The 13962-nt window shown below is 39.2% G+C and overlaps 1 protein-coding gene across 1 annotated transcript in view; it reads left to right on the forward strand.

Annotated features, from left to right (window-relative positions):
* The window catches only part of glra4a (glycine receptor, alpha 4a), a 57523-nt gene that overhangs the window by 28485 nt on the left and 15076 nt on the right, over positions 1 to 13962 (forward strand). Inside the window, exons 2-5 of the mRNA XM_024283733.2 lie at positions 9376 to 9506; positions 10622 to 10689; positions 11477 to 11700; positions 13117 to 13199. Coding sequence (XP_024139501.1) covers positions 9376 to 9506; positions 10622 to 10689; positions 11477 to 11700; positions 13117 to 13199 — 506 coding nt within the window. The remainder of the gene's footprint in view (positions 1 to 9375; positions 9507 to 10621; positions 10690 to 11476; positions 11701 to 13116; positions 13200 to 13962) is intronic.

Here is a 13962-nt window from a genome sequence, read left to right on the forward strand (position 1 = left end):
TCAATCAATAATTCAATTTAGTCCTAATTTACAAAAAAAAAGGTTTAATTTACCATTTGTTTCTGTTAGCCATAAATGGGACTTTATTTATTGTAGAAAGTCATTCGTGCCATTTACCTTTACTGTTGTTTTATTTCATCTGTCTGTGTCTGTCAATGGTACAATATGTACGTTTTTTTTCCTTTTGCTGCTTTGTTTGAAATAAAGTCAACAGAATTGACATAACTTAAGGTATTAGATGTAATTAACTAGCTGTACATTAATAAACTCTGCACACCAAAATCACTTGCCACAAAGACAGCTCTGTCTCTCTGATGAACTCTTGACCCGTCAGAGTATGAAACCACAAACATGACAACTTTTGAACTTTTAAACCAGCTTAAATGTTGTATTCATCTTTTTTTTACATCTATTTAAACTTTGTCCTTCCTTGGATTTTCCATTTACATTAGAGCATGAGACAGTGATGCCACTTTCTTTGTGAGTGCACTTACACTTGGCGAATAAAGCTGATTCTGACTGAGTATTAACAAATCGTGTGGAGAAGGAGGTGAATGTTACATGACTAATCAAAGTTTGATTGACATATTAATAAAAAAAAAACAATTTGCTGCAGATTTTGCCTTATTAAACATGTTTGATTATGATAATAATTGGAACAAGAGAAATATTTACATTTGACAACCAATCACCATCCACTTTAAATTTGGACTCAACAGCATGCTGAATAGCTTTGTTTAAGTTTTGATAAATATGTACATAATTGAAAATTGAATTGCACATAAAATACTGAGTTTATTCTTCAACATAAGCAGGATATTGAATTGAGGGTTAGATAAAAGCAGCAAGTTATTTTGGTGTTTTATTGAATCTGATGATTGATGTTCATTAACATGCATTGGAGCATTGGGTACTAAACTCATGTTAATAGCAGGTTGCAACACATAATCACCAAGCAGATGCTGCAGATACCTTATCATTAATGGTGAGACACTACAGTCATGTAATGATCACTATCGGACAGATAACCGTGAAACACTTGGTTAAAAATAAGCACATATGGATAAGCTGCATGGTTCATCTATTAATCTTATGTGTGCTTGACATTTATTCATGTGTATGCAGCAGGCTGAAGATCAGCAGCACATTATAAGTTTCTGGGTTCCCAAGTTTTAAAGGCATGCATATCTCCTCGGCTTAACTCAAAAAGAAAAAAGTACTTTCTAATGTGTGTGGGTGGAAGGATTCATTCTGTTGTGACATTTCGACAGCACAGAGTTGGGAAAGTGCGGATCCCCCTTTTTTCCATATTTAACACGGCTCATTTCTGGTAGAAATGAAATCACAAAGAGGGAGGGATGTTACGTTTAAATCAAATGTGTTTTTCTAAGTCACTAGACTAGAATGAATTAGAGGGCTGTAGATTAGGCAGGGCTGCATGGTAAAAAAGCCAGGGGTGATAGTTGGAGTTACTAAACACGAACTTGAATCTGTTAGAAAACTGCGGCTCCTTGTGCTCCTGTTATTACTGTGCTGCATGCTGGGAAAGATCCTTTCTACTGAGGTTCTCCAGAGATGTCAAGGCTGACTCCCACAAGATTAAAGATTGCATTACATTTAGCATGCACGAGCGATGGCACAGAGTTGTGATTTACCCTGGGTTAGCATGGATTAATCAAAAATAATTAAACCCAAGAGTTTGTATCAAGATAAATATAGAATACTTCCATAGGAAATGTATTACAGTGTACCCTAAATGTGAGCTCATAGTTGAGCTAATTATCCTTTAGTACAAAGCTAAAGATCAAAGATAACAGAGACATTTCAAAGATAAGAATGGAGTAGAAAACAAATGTAAACACCACAGTATCCTCAGGGAATCAACTGTCTGTTTAATCCCAAAACTTTCTTTCTTATTATAAACTCACAGCATTTGTGTAAACTTCTAAGTCTTTATAAGTCACATTAGTGTTTACACCATATGGGGCCATTAATAAATGTAACAGCTGCTTTGAGGCATCCGTCATCAGCAATGCAGTTTATCGAACACATGCTAGGATTTACACTCTTGCTTTTCAACAAAACTTTGCCATCATTTTGAGTTACTTTTTTCAGTGTTTTATCTTCCCTTCATTAAAATGTATTCTAATTATTGCTGCATATAATGTTCTGAGTTTTAAAATCCTACTCCGATCATCTTTTGATTTATGATAAAAGCGTTCCCAGAGATCTTTTAATTATGATTATGCAATTTTTAGACAAAATTTAAAACCTTTGCAATTTCCAGGACGTAGTTTCTGCAGAGCGGCAGCCGGCTAATCCACTGAGTTGGAGGCGAGACTGTTTGCATGGAGGAAATCTTTCCTCGTTTCCCATCATCGCTTTGTTTACACTCTCTCCCACTAGCTTATAGCCTTTCACAACCCCAACCTAACATCACCGGTGCATCCAGCCAGTCGAGTCAGCTTGGACGAGGAAAATTAATACATACAGGGATCTAGTTCTCTACCACTGTAGCGGAACTGGGAATTTGTGGCGTGCTGGAGTAGCCACAATTTGAATTAAAAAATATTAGAATAAAATCTGTTTCAATCTTAATTTTCATTGTTTTTGTCGTTCATCACTAGAAAAACGCCAGAAGAACATGATAAAAACACCAAAAACATTATTTTGATTGGAGTGGGTCTTTAAGTGCATTTTTATTTTAAATTAGGTGTTTATATGTTATAATTAAGTCAAACATTTTTAGCATATTATTGCAGAAGTATGGATTCATTAAATTATCTTTCTTCTGAGCAGAGTTTCCTGGATGCTTCAGTCTCCTGCTTTCCTCCAGGTCTCCTTGAGCGACACAGAAGCAACTCTAATGCCGTCATATTTGTTGTCACTTCTCAAGCAGAACTGTCAACTTGTTATACCGAGTTTCCATCTTCAGCACCATTCTCCTTTATTTTCTTTTGCTATTCTGGTCTGTCGGTGGGACCCCCACCAGCAGAGGCACAGTGCCTCTCAATGCCACAAGCTCGAGTCTACTTCAGTCTGCTGAAGGACTCTGGATGTGTTTGGGTTTCAGCTGCGACTAAACAGCGTTAATCTGCATAGAGCAGATGGAGCTGGCAGAAAATGAAACGTGAGAAAGTCATTGAGAATTTGGTCGATTTTCAAAGTGAAAGACTGCAGGCAGAGTCCCACTCATGCTGGACATTACTACACAGGCATTCCATTTTTAAAGAAAACAGGCTGAGGAGCTACGATTTCAAATATGTGCTTTGACAGGTGGAAGATATGACTGAAATTAAAACGTGTTGGTTGTGCTAATTAAAGGTGCGGGTCATGGAGTGATTGTTTAATTGTTTTTACAAATCTGCCTGACCAAGTGTACGTTCTTGCACTCAGCTTTTAAGAGTCTGAAAAAAGCAAAAAACACAAGATCTGTTTAAATTAGACATGGACTCACCAGCCACTTTGTTACATACGTCTTGCTGGTACTGGGTTACCTTCAGAACTGCCTTAATCCCTGGTGGCATAGTTTCAACAAGGTACTAAAACATTCCTCAGACATGATAGGATCACACAGTTCCTACAGATTTGTCGACTGAACATCCATGATGCCAATCTCCCGTTGTGCTCTATTTGGTTGAGATCTGGTGATTGTGGAGGTCACCTGAGTCCACTGAACTCATTGTCATGTTCAAGAAACAAGTATGAGATCATTCCAGCTTTATGATGTGGAGCCATCAGAAGATGGTACACTGTAGTTATAAAGGGATGGACATGGTCAGCAACAATACTCAGGTAGACTGTAATGGTGTAACCATGCTCAGTTGGTACTAAGGTCCTCAAATTCTGTTCAAGTTGGCACCAAATCCTGAATACCATTTGAATATGGCATCAGAAAATGAGACTCATCAGACCAGATGTTTTTCTAATCTTCGATTGTCCAGTTTTGGCGAGTCTGTGTGAATTGTAGCCTCAGTTTCCTGTTTTTAGCTCACAGAAGTGATACCCGGTGTGTTTTTATTTGAGTTACTCTTGCCTTTCTATCAGCTGGAACCAGTCTGATCATTCTCCTCTGACCTCTGTTATTAACAAGGCATTTCTACCCACGATCACTTGAAATTTTCTCTTTTTCTGACCATTCTCTGTAAACCCTAGAGATGGTTGTGGGTGAAAGTCCCAGTAGATCAACAGTTTCTGAAATACTCAGACCAGCCCGTCTGACACCAACAACCATGCCACAATCAAAGTCACTTCAATCATCTTTCTTCACCATTCTAATGCTCTGTTTGAACTGCAGCAGATTGTCTTAACCATGTCTATACACTAAATGCATCAAGTTGCTGCGATGTGATTGGCTAATTAGAAATTTGCGTTAAAGAGCAGTTAGACAAAGATTGGACAGGGAGTGTAAATCAGAGCTGCAATCTACATGCAGCAAATTGTTAGGGAAAATACTTTTATTATACTTTGTTTAATTTTAATTTCTCATAAATTGTACTTAATCTGGACATCGCCTTTGCTCTTCAAAATGGGCACGAGTACATGTCTCCTCTCACTCTCCAAAATGGTGTTCAACAGTAGGAAACTTTACTGTCACTTCTCTTTAACACTTCCATTCTTCAACGGGTATCATGTTTGAGCCGACTCCTTTTCCACTCTAAACCCTCTTCGATGTCGTCCTAACTGATCTTTACTACTCCCTGTTCCATAACGTCTTCATTCTGTGTAATCTTTAACATTTTCCTCATTCACCAGCCCATCAAAGGGTTTACTTCCATCTGTTCATCAAACTAGTAGAACACAACCTGCTGTTTTCTGTACAGATCTACCTCCATCCCTTTTGTATCCAACCTGTTACTAAACTCTTCAGACATCCTTGTTTGGTTTTTGTCACCTCCACCTTATGCTGTTTCCCTGAAGCAAGTATATGAAGCATTCTTGTCTGCTTTCATCATCATAGATGGCACACCCAGTACCTTCTTCCCAGTCTGCCTGACCACTTTAGACGTAGTTGTCCAAGCCACAATTATTAATTTCTCCTTCATAGGTGATTTTCAAAGGGTTAGTACTTCTGTGTTTTGAAAAGGATGTCATCCGTACGTTACCAACAAATCCAAGTCTCTCATTGGTCAAAGTTGAGCTGATTTAGTTTTCAATATGTGTTCAATGGCCGCATGTTTTGTGTCTGACACAATCTCTGACAATCTCTTAACTTCCAAAACATTTTCAGCAAACGTCTCCTTCAGGATCACTCATGATCTAATTTCCATCATGTTTGCCAACTCTCTAGTGTTCTCTGTCAGAATCACACAAAGTTCCAGTACTCTGAGTTCTTCACTAATGTCTTTCTTTTCCTCTGTCTGCCTGAGAACCACCTTCCTCCTCTCCTTTTCCAACTGACTGCAGTTCTGTTTCTATCCTGTAGGTCAACAGCACCAGTGATGGTTGTTGTTCATTTGGGCCACAACTGATGGAAGTTCTTCTTGATGTTGGATTTTGGTTTCAAGTCAGATGCTCTTCCTGACTCAACCTTCCGCATTCAGCCAGAGTTGCACTACATACTGTACTAAATGAAAATTATAAAATCTATTGTTTGTTTTCTAACTTCACCATAGACCTTAAATTAAAGTCAGTGATATAATTGATTCATCTCTTTGCTCTATTAAATTGCTACTATTGTAAGACAAAGACAGGGTGTCCAGGACATATCCTACCCTTATTTTATGATATAACTTATTATACAAGAAACATGATTAAAGATGTTTTTGGCCTGAATTGAAAAACAAAAAAACTTCTTGCAGTCTTTGATGATTACCTGAGGGGCTGCTGTACAAAGTCTCATCTGTGTTTGTACACAAATTTCACGCATGTAGTTGACACAGTGCTGGAGTGGCAGTGGTTATGTCACTGAAGATGAATGTGTTAGCGTAAATTACATTGTACTCTAAATCCCATTTCCTAATGTGAGTATCGATCAGAGGAGTACAGCTGTAGCTGTGGGCCATCACATGCAGAGGTGTGAGGGCAGGTTGTTGAAGTAGAAGCGTGAATTTGTGTTACCGTGAAGAATGCTACAGTGATATGTGTTGTACATCTGTCATTGGGATTAGTAAATATGTTGGTTTTAGTTGTCCTGGCAAATTTGTCAAGAATGAGAGAATAGTTAAGCATTACAGAATGTTGGGAAGCAGAAAACTTGAGAAATGTTTTACTGTAGAAGAATGTTGGCTAAAAAAGCAATACATTACCTTTTCTTTATTGCAATCTAATTTTTTCCCCCAATTATATGCATTTTCCTTACCTAAAAACACTGGAAAACTTATTCTCTAACCAAATGTTTTCTAAACTTGTGCTTGAGGAAAAAAAAAAAAAAAAAAGATACATCAGCGACATGGAAAACATTTGGAATAAGATAAATAAGATTTGAGCAACGCAGGCTGATACTGAGCCAAGACTTGCATGTGATAAATGCTCGTTGCTAAAGAAGCTTCAGCCAAAGAAATTAAAGAAAAACATTTCAATTTGTTCACGATAGGATGGTTGCTTCACAGCAAATACTGCTTTAGAAAATTAAGTGTGAGTCAAGAAAGAAATCCAAATACAATATCATATTCTTTTTGGGGGGCTGTTTTTGATAAATTGAAATGTTAATCTGTACCTGTCACAAGTTTTTATCAGATGACCTCTGGCTGTCAGTATGACTTTTTAATTAGCATTGTACCCATTTGAATACACTTCCTCAGCTCTGTGTTCATTACCATTTAGCTTTGACATTATCAAACTTCAAAAAATAGCCAAAAATAGAGATATATCTGTATTTTCACACTTTAGTAGTCAACTATTACAATTTTAACTCCTAAAATATGCTGAGTGTACTATGTTCCATGATCCTCATCGTCCCAGTATCTACTTTTTTTAGTCCAACAAACTTTAGATCCTTGTAACAACAAAATGCATATCTTATTTTATTTTTTACGATTTTCTGCCTTCTGCTTCACTGAGTCCCTGAGTTAAATTCCATTACCTGAAAAGACTGACTAAAACCCAAAGAATTATTCTTAAAGATGCCAAACTAAGATGTGACCCAATTGAAACCCGATAAGAGGAAACACAAAGGGGCAGGAAGATTTGACAAGGAACAGCTGTGAGCATGTGGACAGTAATCAAATAAACAATAAGCATCTGTGGTGACGGTAAATAGAAACCAGGTGTGGCCGGTAACAAGGAAAATCAAAAAGATAAATTCAATGCAGGAATCTAATAAACGGAATAAAACAAAGAAATTAGAAGTTGAGTCATAGATTCTAACTGTGGAACTCAAATTTAATGAGAAATTTTAACAACACACCAAACACATCTAATTAGCTAAGCTGCAGCGTGTTTTCGCAATCTTTAATATTTTAATGGTTAAGCGCTTTATTTAATTTATACAGTAGTAGGACATCTGGTCCTCCAACTATTGTCCTCTCGGTCTTCCACCAGCTTTTCTTCCTCTATTCTTTCCCTATTTCTCCCAATGAACTGGCAGCTTCAGCAACAATAACTGTTTTCTGACTTCAGAGACCAAGATGATGTTCAGTATCCGGTCACTTGTCATTACCCAGTCTCTGACCGTGGCGAGAAATCCTGCCAAGTTATTTAGTATTTTCTCCGTAACAAACTGGATAACTTTGGCTGCAGCTTGGGTGCATTGACTCATTTCTTCCCTAAGCCTGAAGAAGAATAAGTCTGTTATCCTCCCCAAAATATTTGCAAACTATTCAAAACTCATCACATATTGACATTTGGTTAAGGTCCCTTCGCATCACCTTTTGACTCTTTGGGTGTCCCCCAACTCGTCATTTTTTGACCTGCTGGGTGTTTGTAAAATCAAGGGTGCACAACCCTCGTTGCGGTACCGCATGCGGACTGGTCTTTGCTGCGGGTGGTACTGGCAGGGCCGGCACTGGGTTGCATGGTGGCCTAGGCAAAATGTGAACATGGCGCCCCCTGCAGGAGCTAAAACCAATCGTCCCAGCTGGGGGTCAAGCCAGGTAACTCTGCATTACAAAGTAAGCGCACTAACTAACTGCCTCAACAGTCGGCCAGTGTTCAAGATAAAAGTAGGGACATCTCAAATGTAAAGGTGCTGAAAGAAAAACACTAGATCCCTTGTTAAATGTGTCTTTTTTTTACCAAAATGCATGGGGGAGTGAATTTTGAAACCATTTTATATAAATAAAACAGACAAACCTCTGCTTTGAGTCGGTGTTACTCAAAGTTTTAAAGAAGCTTTGACAGCGGCAACATCGCTGTTATCCCCATCCCCTACCCCCCACCCAGCATGGACAGATATAAACATTGTGGTTTGCCGCCCCACCAGCATTTGGAACCATAGACGGCCGCCTAGATCACCTGTTCCCAGGGTCAGCCCTGGGTACTAGTACCCTAACATGGTACTGGTACCCTACCTTAACACAGTACTCGTACCCTAATACAGCACCAGAAGTCTGGTACTGAAACCTGTACCTGATGCGGTACCAGATGCAGTACTTGCGAACTGGTACCGAGTCAGGGTTAGGGTGCCAGCACTAGTTTAGGGTCCCGGTGCACTCCACGTCCCAGTACTGGACTGGTTTCAGTTGATGGCGCGGAGGTTGTGGACCCGTGATTTAACGGGAACAGCTAGCACATCAAAAAAGCATCAGTTCAGAGAATTATCAGTTCATCTCTTACCGGTTCTTTTTGTCCAGATGATGAAACAGAAGTGTGTTTTACAGAAGCCTGCACAGTGAAATAGAACATTGAACTATGTGACCGGAACTTCTTCTTTATGCATTATCACTATGAATGATCACTTTTTAATCCACAGTCAGGAGAAATTAGGAAAAGAGTATTCAGCTGGACCATGGCATAAATGAATAAAGATGACCTGTCCCAGTGTCTGGTCTGTTGGTTATTCATGTCAGTGGTTGTTTTAACCTCTCTGGTGCTCCACTCAGTTCTTCACAGTGTGACAACCACAGTATTACAAGTGAGCCATCAATCCCTCAGCACCACTGCTGATGCCATGCCAGCAGCTGGAAGTTCAGGAAAGGCATCTACTTCTGCTCCTCTTTTCTCCGGTTAAAGCCTGAAAACTGTAATAAGTCTCAGAAATTATTCAAAGAAGATACAATTTTAGTTACCAGCTGAGGCAAACCGTTCAAAGATTTTCATCCTCATTTCCCGTTTTTTTCTGATGACTGATTTGCTCATAGCTGTTCTCATTTTGTTTGATTGGATTTTTTTTTCCCCTCAACTTGGACATTTCATATTCAGACGCACTCCTCCGTCACACTTCTCAAATCCTTGTTCTTGTTTCTCTTGTTTTTTTTTTTCTTTGGATAATGTCAGACAGAGCTCCTGTAAGGAGGAGATAAAACCTGCCGGCAGAACCGGACCGCAACTGTCACCTTCTGACTTCCTGGACAAGCTCATGGGGAGAACGTCAGGATATGATGCCCGCATTCGACCCAACTTCAAAGGTACAGTGCATGCCAAGACAGTGGACCTGCAGGTAATCTGTTACCTGGAAACAACAGCAGCCTACACCTGAGTGCTGTGAGAGCTCAACAGCTGACCGCTCTCATGAGCTTTATACCAGTGACAGCAAATGAAGGCTGGACCTGTTTGGTGTAACGCTTGTATGTTAAAGGCGAAACCAGGAACAAAATAAGCTGTTTTTTTTCTCATTGAGTAAACCAACTGGAAAGGCAAATTTTACACAAGAAGCAACACCAAATATAAGGATCGTTTTTTCTTCTTTTTTTTTTTTTTGTAGCACTAAAAACACTCTAAAAAAAGTTGTTTTGTTCCCCAGGCAACAAAACTGTACATAATGAAGACTTACTCTAAGGGAAAATGAGTTTTTTAACATGTTCTTGTGGAATTTTTCCCATGATGGGGACTTTTATGGTGAATATTAAAATTATAATTGTATTTCTGTGTATTTTTTTTCTTTGACATTGCTGTTAATCTGGAGCAGACAAAAAAATGGCTCGGAAAAATAAAGCTTTTTTGTGACGTAGGAAATTTGCCAGGTTGGCCACAAGCTCCCTGCTCCGCTCCATTTTAGTGCATCCACTTTTAGACAACTTGATCCATGAACGTCTTTGTTTTCCTCATCTAAACTGCAGCGTCTGGCTCAAAATTGTAAAGCTGGATTGCTCCAAAGTTGCTTGCCATTTTGGTTGCACCAGTAATGTTAGGCTGGGGACTGCAAGCTAGCAGGAGAGCAAAAAGAGAGCTCTCAGGTGTAGATAATGGGAAGAGGGGCCGGGTCCGTGCCAGTGGTCACACCCACAACTCTTTTTCTTTTACAAGGCTTTGCGCTTCTCATTACACTTGAAGTGACAAGTCTGAAAGGAGCAGAAGCTCTGAGTGTCTGTGAGCAGCAGCTCCTCCACCACGACTTGAGCTGCTCGTACAGTCTCAGTTGCATGAAGATGAAAAGTAATAAAGAAACTTGCTGACATTTTTTTCCAAACCCTACGGAGAGGTACACTTTAATAGGTGTTTTTGAAGTGGACACCATTGCAATCTCATAAATCCCATTTTGGGGAACTGTGTGTACATTCAGTGTTTGCTTCTGTTCCTTTAGGGCCTCCGGTGAATGTCACCTGCAATATTTTCATCAACAGCTTTGGGTCGATCACAGAAACCACTATGGTAAGGAGAGTTTTTGGATTCGAAATGTTGTACCAAAGATGTACTCTGAAAAAGTCTCAGAGCACTTTTATGTTCATTTAATTAAAACATCAGTTTCTGAAGGCGCCCTAACGGTTATGGTTTGTGAAATTTCAGTTTTTGCTGCCTGCAAAGTTCCTTAATTTAGAATAAGAAAAAAATTCCTTTGGTCTCTGTCTTCGTCTTTATTAATCGCCTTGCTGCTAAAGCCGTTCTCTCATTTGTGTTTCCTGGAGCATGACAGTGCAACCTTCAGAGACCCACGGGTCACTGACATGCTGATAATGAACTGTCTACTCTGCAATTAAAATGAAAAATTGAAAAAAAAAGAAAAAAAAAAGAATGGGGAAGGCGAGAGCAAAGGTCTGCATGTGCACTTCTTATGCCGCCGGGTCAGCTCAGTGCAGCAGTGGATCATCCTGGGGGGGTCCAGAAGGCTGATCCCACGGCTGCTTCATTCCAGGGATGTTCATGTCATTGCATGTGCTGATACAGTTAACTTGCTGCTGAAGAGGGCCAAGGGGACTGTCAGGAAGCTTAGATTTATTTATCATAGAAAAGCAACATTTTTATCTGGTAGTTTTACTTTTAATATATCATGATGTACATTTGGTCATATTCCCAAAAGTGTTTAAATAAGTTATTATCTAAGCCACTTGTTATTTTTAGTTGTGAAACCTTAATAAAGCAATTATATTCTAACTACAGAAACTGTTTCATCTTCATCTGGCTATATTTCTTCCAATAACTGGATCAAGTTCTTCCGCAGGACTACAGGCTCAACGTATTCCTCCGACAAAAATGGAACGACCCGCGTCTGGCATACAGTGAATACCCAGACAACTCACTAGATCTGGATCCTTCCATGCTGGACTCCATCTGGAAGCCGGATTTATTCTTTGCCAACGAAAAAGGAGCCAACTTCCATGAAGTCACTACTGATAACAAGTTGCTAAGGATTTTCCAAGATGGCAGCGTTCTTTACAGCATCAGGTATGTTGAGGTGCGGTTTCAAAAAGGGCAATTCTTAAGTTGTGTTGTAGACTGCCAGGAAAGGGTAGGGTAATGTAGAAAGCTCTGAAGAGAATTACATTTTTTTCTTACGTTAAATGACCTAAACAAACTGTCAATTTGAACACAGAAAGACGAAACATGTATCTATATGTCTTTGTTGACTTGCATAACATCGGTTAGAATTCCTGAAAAGCTACATTCACACCAGTTTCAGCAAAAAGCATTTAAGTAACCACTTCCAATAAAAAGACTCGTAAAAGTGCTTAAGAAAAAAGTGTGTTTTGAGCTTTCACGTTCAAAACTTTTGTGTTCATGGATTCCTAACTACGTTTTTTGACATGTATTCAGACTGGATACATTAGGTTCGATTAAAGCTCAGAGTTTATTTCTTTGATAATCCAGAACAAATTTTCAGTCTGAGTATACTCAAGGTCCGGGACCAGTATCCACTCTCTGACCCATCTCTCGAGGTGGTCTTGGTTCATTTCCGATAGGTTCGGTTCGGTCAGAAATTCCTCAGCCTGAATACAATCCACTTTCGGAGCAGATTAACTGGACCAAAAGGCTATCAAACGATTTTTCCAGTCTGAACACACCCTACGTTTTTGGCCCCTGTGTATAAAACAGGCATTCAATGGACACATATTTTGTTGAAAGTCAAACCAGTTGAATTTTGACCAATCAGGGACTCAGATTTGGTAGTTTGAATGGACGGCGTCCCTTTTAATTCGCAGAAGTGTTTGAAAAGTGATCATGGAGAAAAAAAAAAGTGATTTGTGCCTTGCTGGAATTACAATTAGATGACATCAATTACTTACAAACTGCATTTGGTAGTTTAGGATCTTTGTGTGCCCCAAATCCATGACATTATTTAAGCTGCATTAGAAGAGCCAATCACTGGGGTATTTATGTTTTGCGCTTTTGCTGGTGGATGAGATATTGTGTCATCCAAACACATTATCAAATGGGGGCCTGTGTGTATATTGCCGGCGGCTCTTGTCTCGCCTCTGGGCAATGCATTACAGCAGGTAATTACACAGCTTTTCTCCAGACACACTCCCAAACTGCTCTTTCTCCTCTCACTAAGAATCCTTGAAGGCTTAATGCATCAAGACCACAACAAATAAAAGCAGGATGCCTACACCAATTACTTCCCTCTTACTGTTGTTCAAAAAGTGATCAAATGGCTGAGTGTCTCAAGCTGTTTTCCAATCTAAATCAGTTTAGATTAGGTATCTTTTATCCAATTGATTTAAGTTCAAATCTTCCCGATGATTGGTTTCACAGATCTTTTAATCCGTCAACATAATATGTTGTGTCTTCTTCTGAGTCTCCTTCTGCTTCTGTTGTGTCCTCCGTTCCTCATCCTGTTTCCGCTCTGTTTTCCGATCTCAGGCTCACTCTAACCCTGTCCTGCCCTATGGACTTGAAGAATTTCCCAATGGACATTCAGACCTGTACAATGCAGCTTGAAAGCTGTGAGTTTTCAATTCTTCTCTTCTTTTTCCACTCTGTGTTTCCCTTTGGTTTCACATGTTTGATCTCTTACCGGACCAGCAAAGTGCCTAAAACTGTTTTGTCTAACAGGTGATAGGGATGTGGGAAATGTAAGTTTGTTTCCCTATAAGTTTATCTGAATGGGGTTATTTGGTTTCCTGACAGTACGCATGTGATTTGTGAGCATTGATGTTATTGTGATACTAAAGGATCTCCCCTCTGGCACTGCATTCGGCAAAGTGTAACTCGGCAACAATTGAAGAGAGTAATAAACTGGTTTCAGTAGCCAATCACAAAAACATTTAACAAACAAGTTTGACCCTTATCAATGTGCTTCCCTGCTGGCTGTGGAAGTTTTTTCAGTGGATTGAGATTAATAAAATGGGCTGTTATAAGATCCTGAGACTTTTATTGACAACAGTTAATTGTTTATGAGTAACTGCAATACCTAGATTTTAAGAAAGAACAAGAAAATGTTTCACTGAACAACTCCATGTTGTAATGATATCATTTAAACTAGAATTAAATTGAATTGATATCGCTCAATTGCTGCAGCTGAGGTCCACATATATATTCTCATCCCTGATAACTGCAGTCTTTGTATTCTCAATTTACCTCACAATACATTAGGAATAGTTCTTTTCCTATTGGGTTTGAATTTTTAGGACATTATAGCGGTCTGTCACTGGCGTGGCTCCACCCCGAGGTCTGTCACAAACTCTCACAGTAGTTCTGTGTCTTTAT

The sequence above is a fragment of the Oryzias melastigma genome, linkage group LG10 (genome assembly GCF_002922805.2).
Source record: "Oryzias melastigma strain HK-1 linkage group LG10, ASM292280v2, whole genome shotgun sequence".
In the NCBI taxonomy this organism is placed as follows: Eukaryota; Metazoa; Chordata; class Actinopteri; order Beloniformes; family Adrianichthyidae; genus Oryzias; species Oryzias melastigma.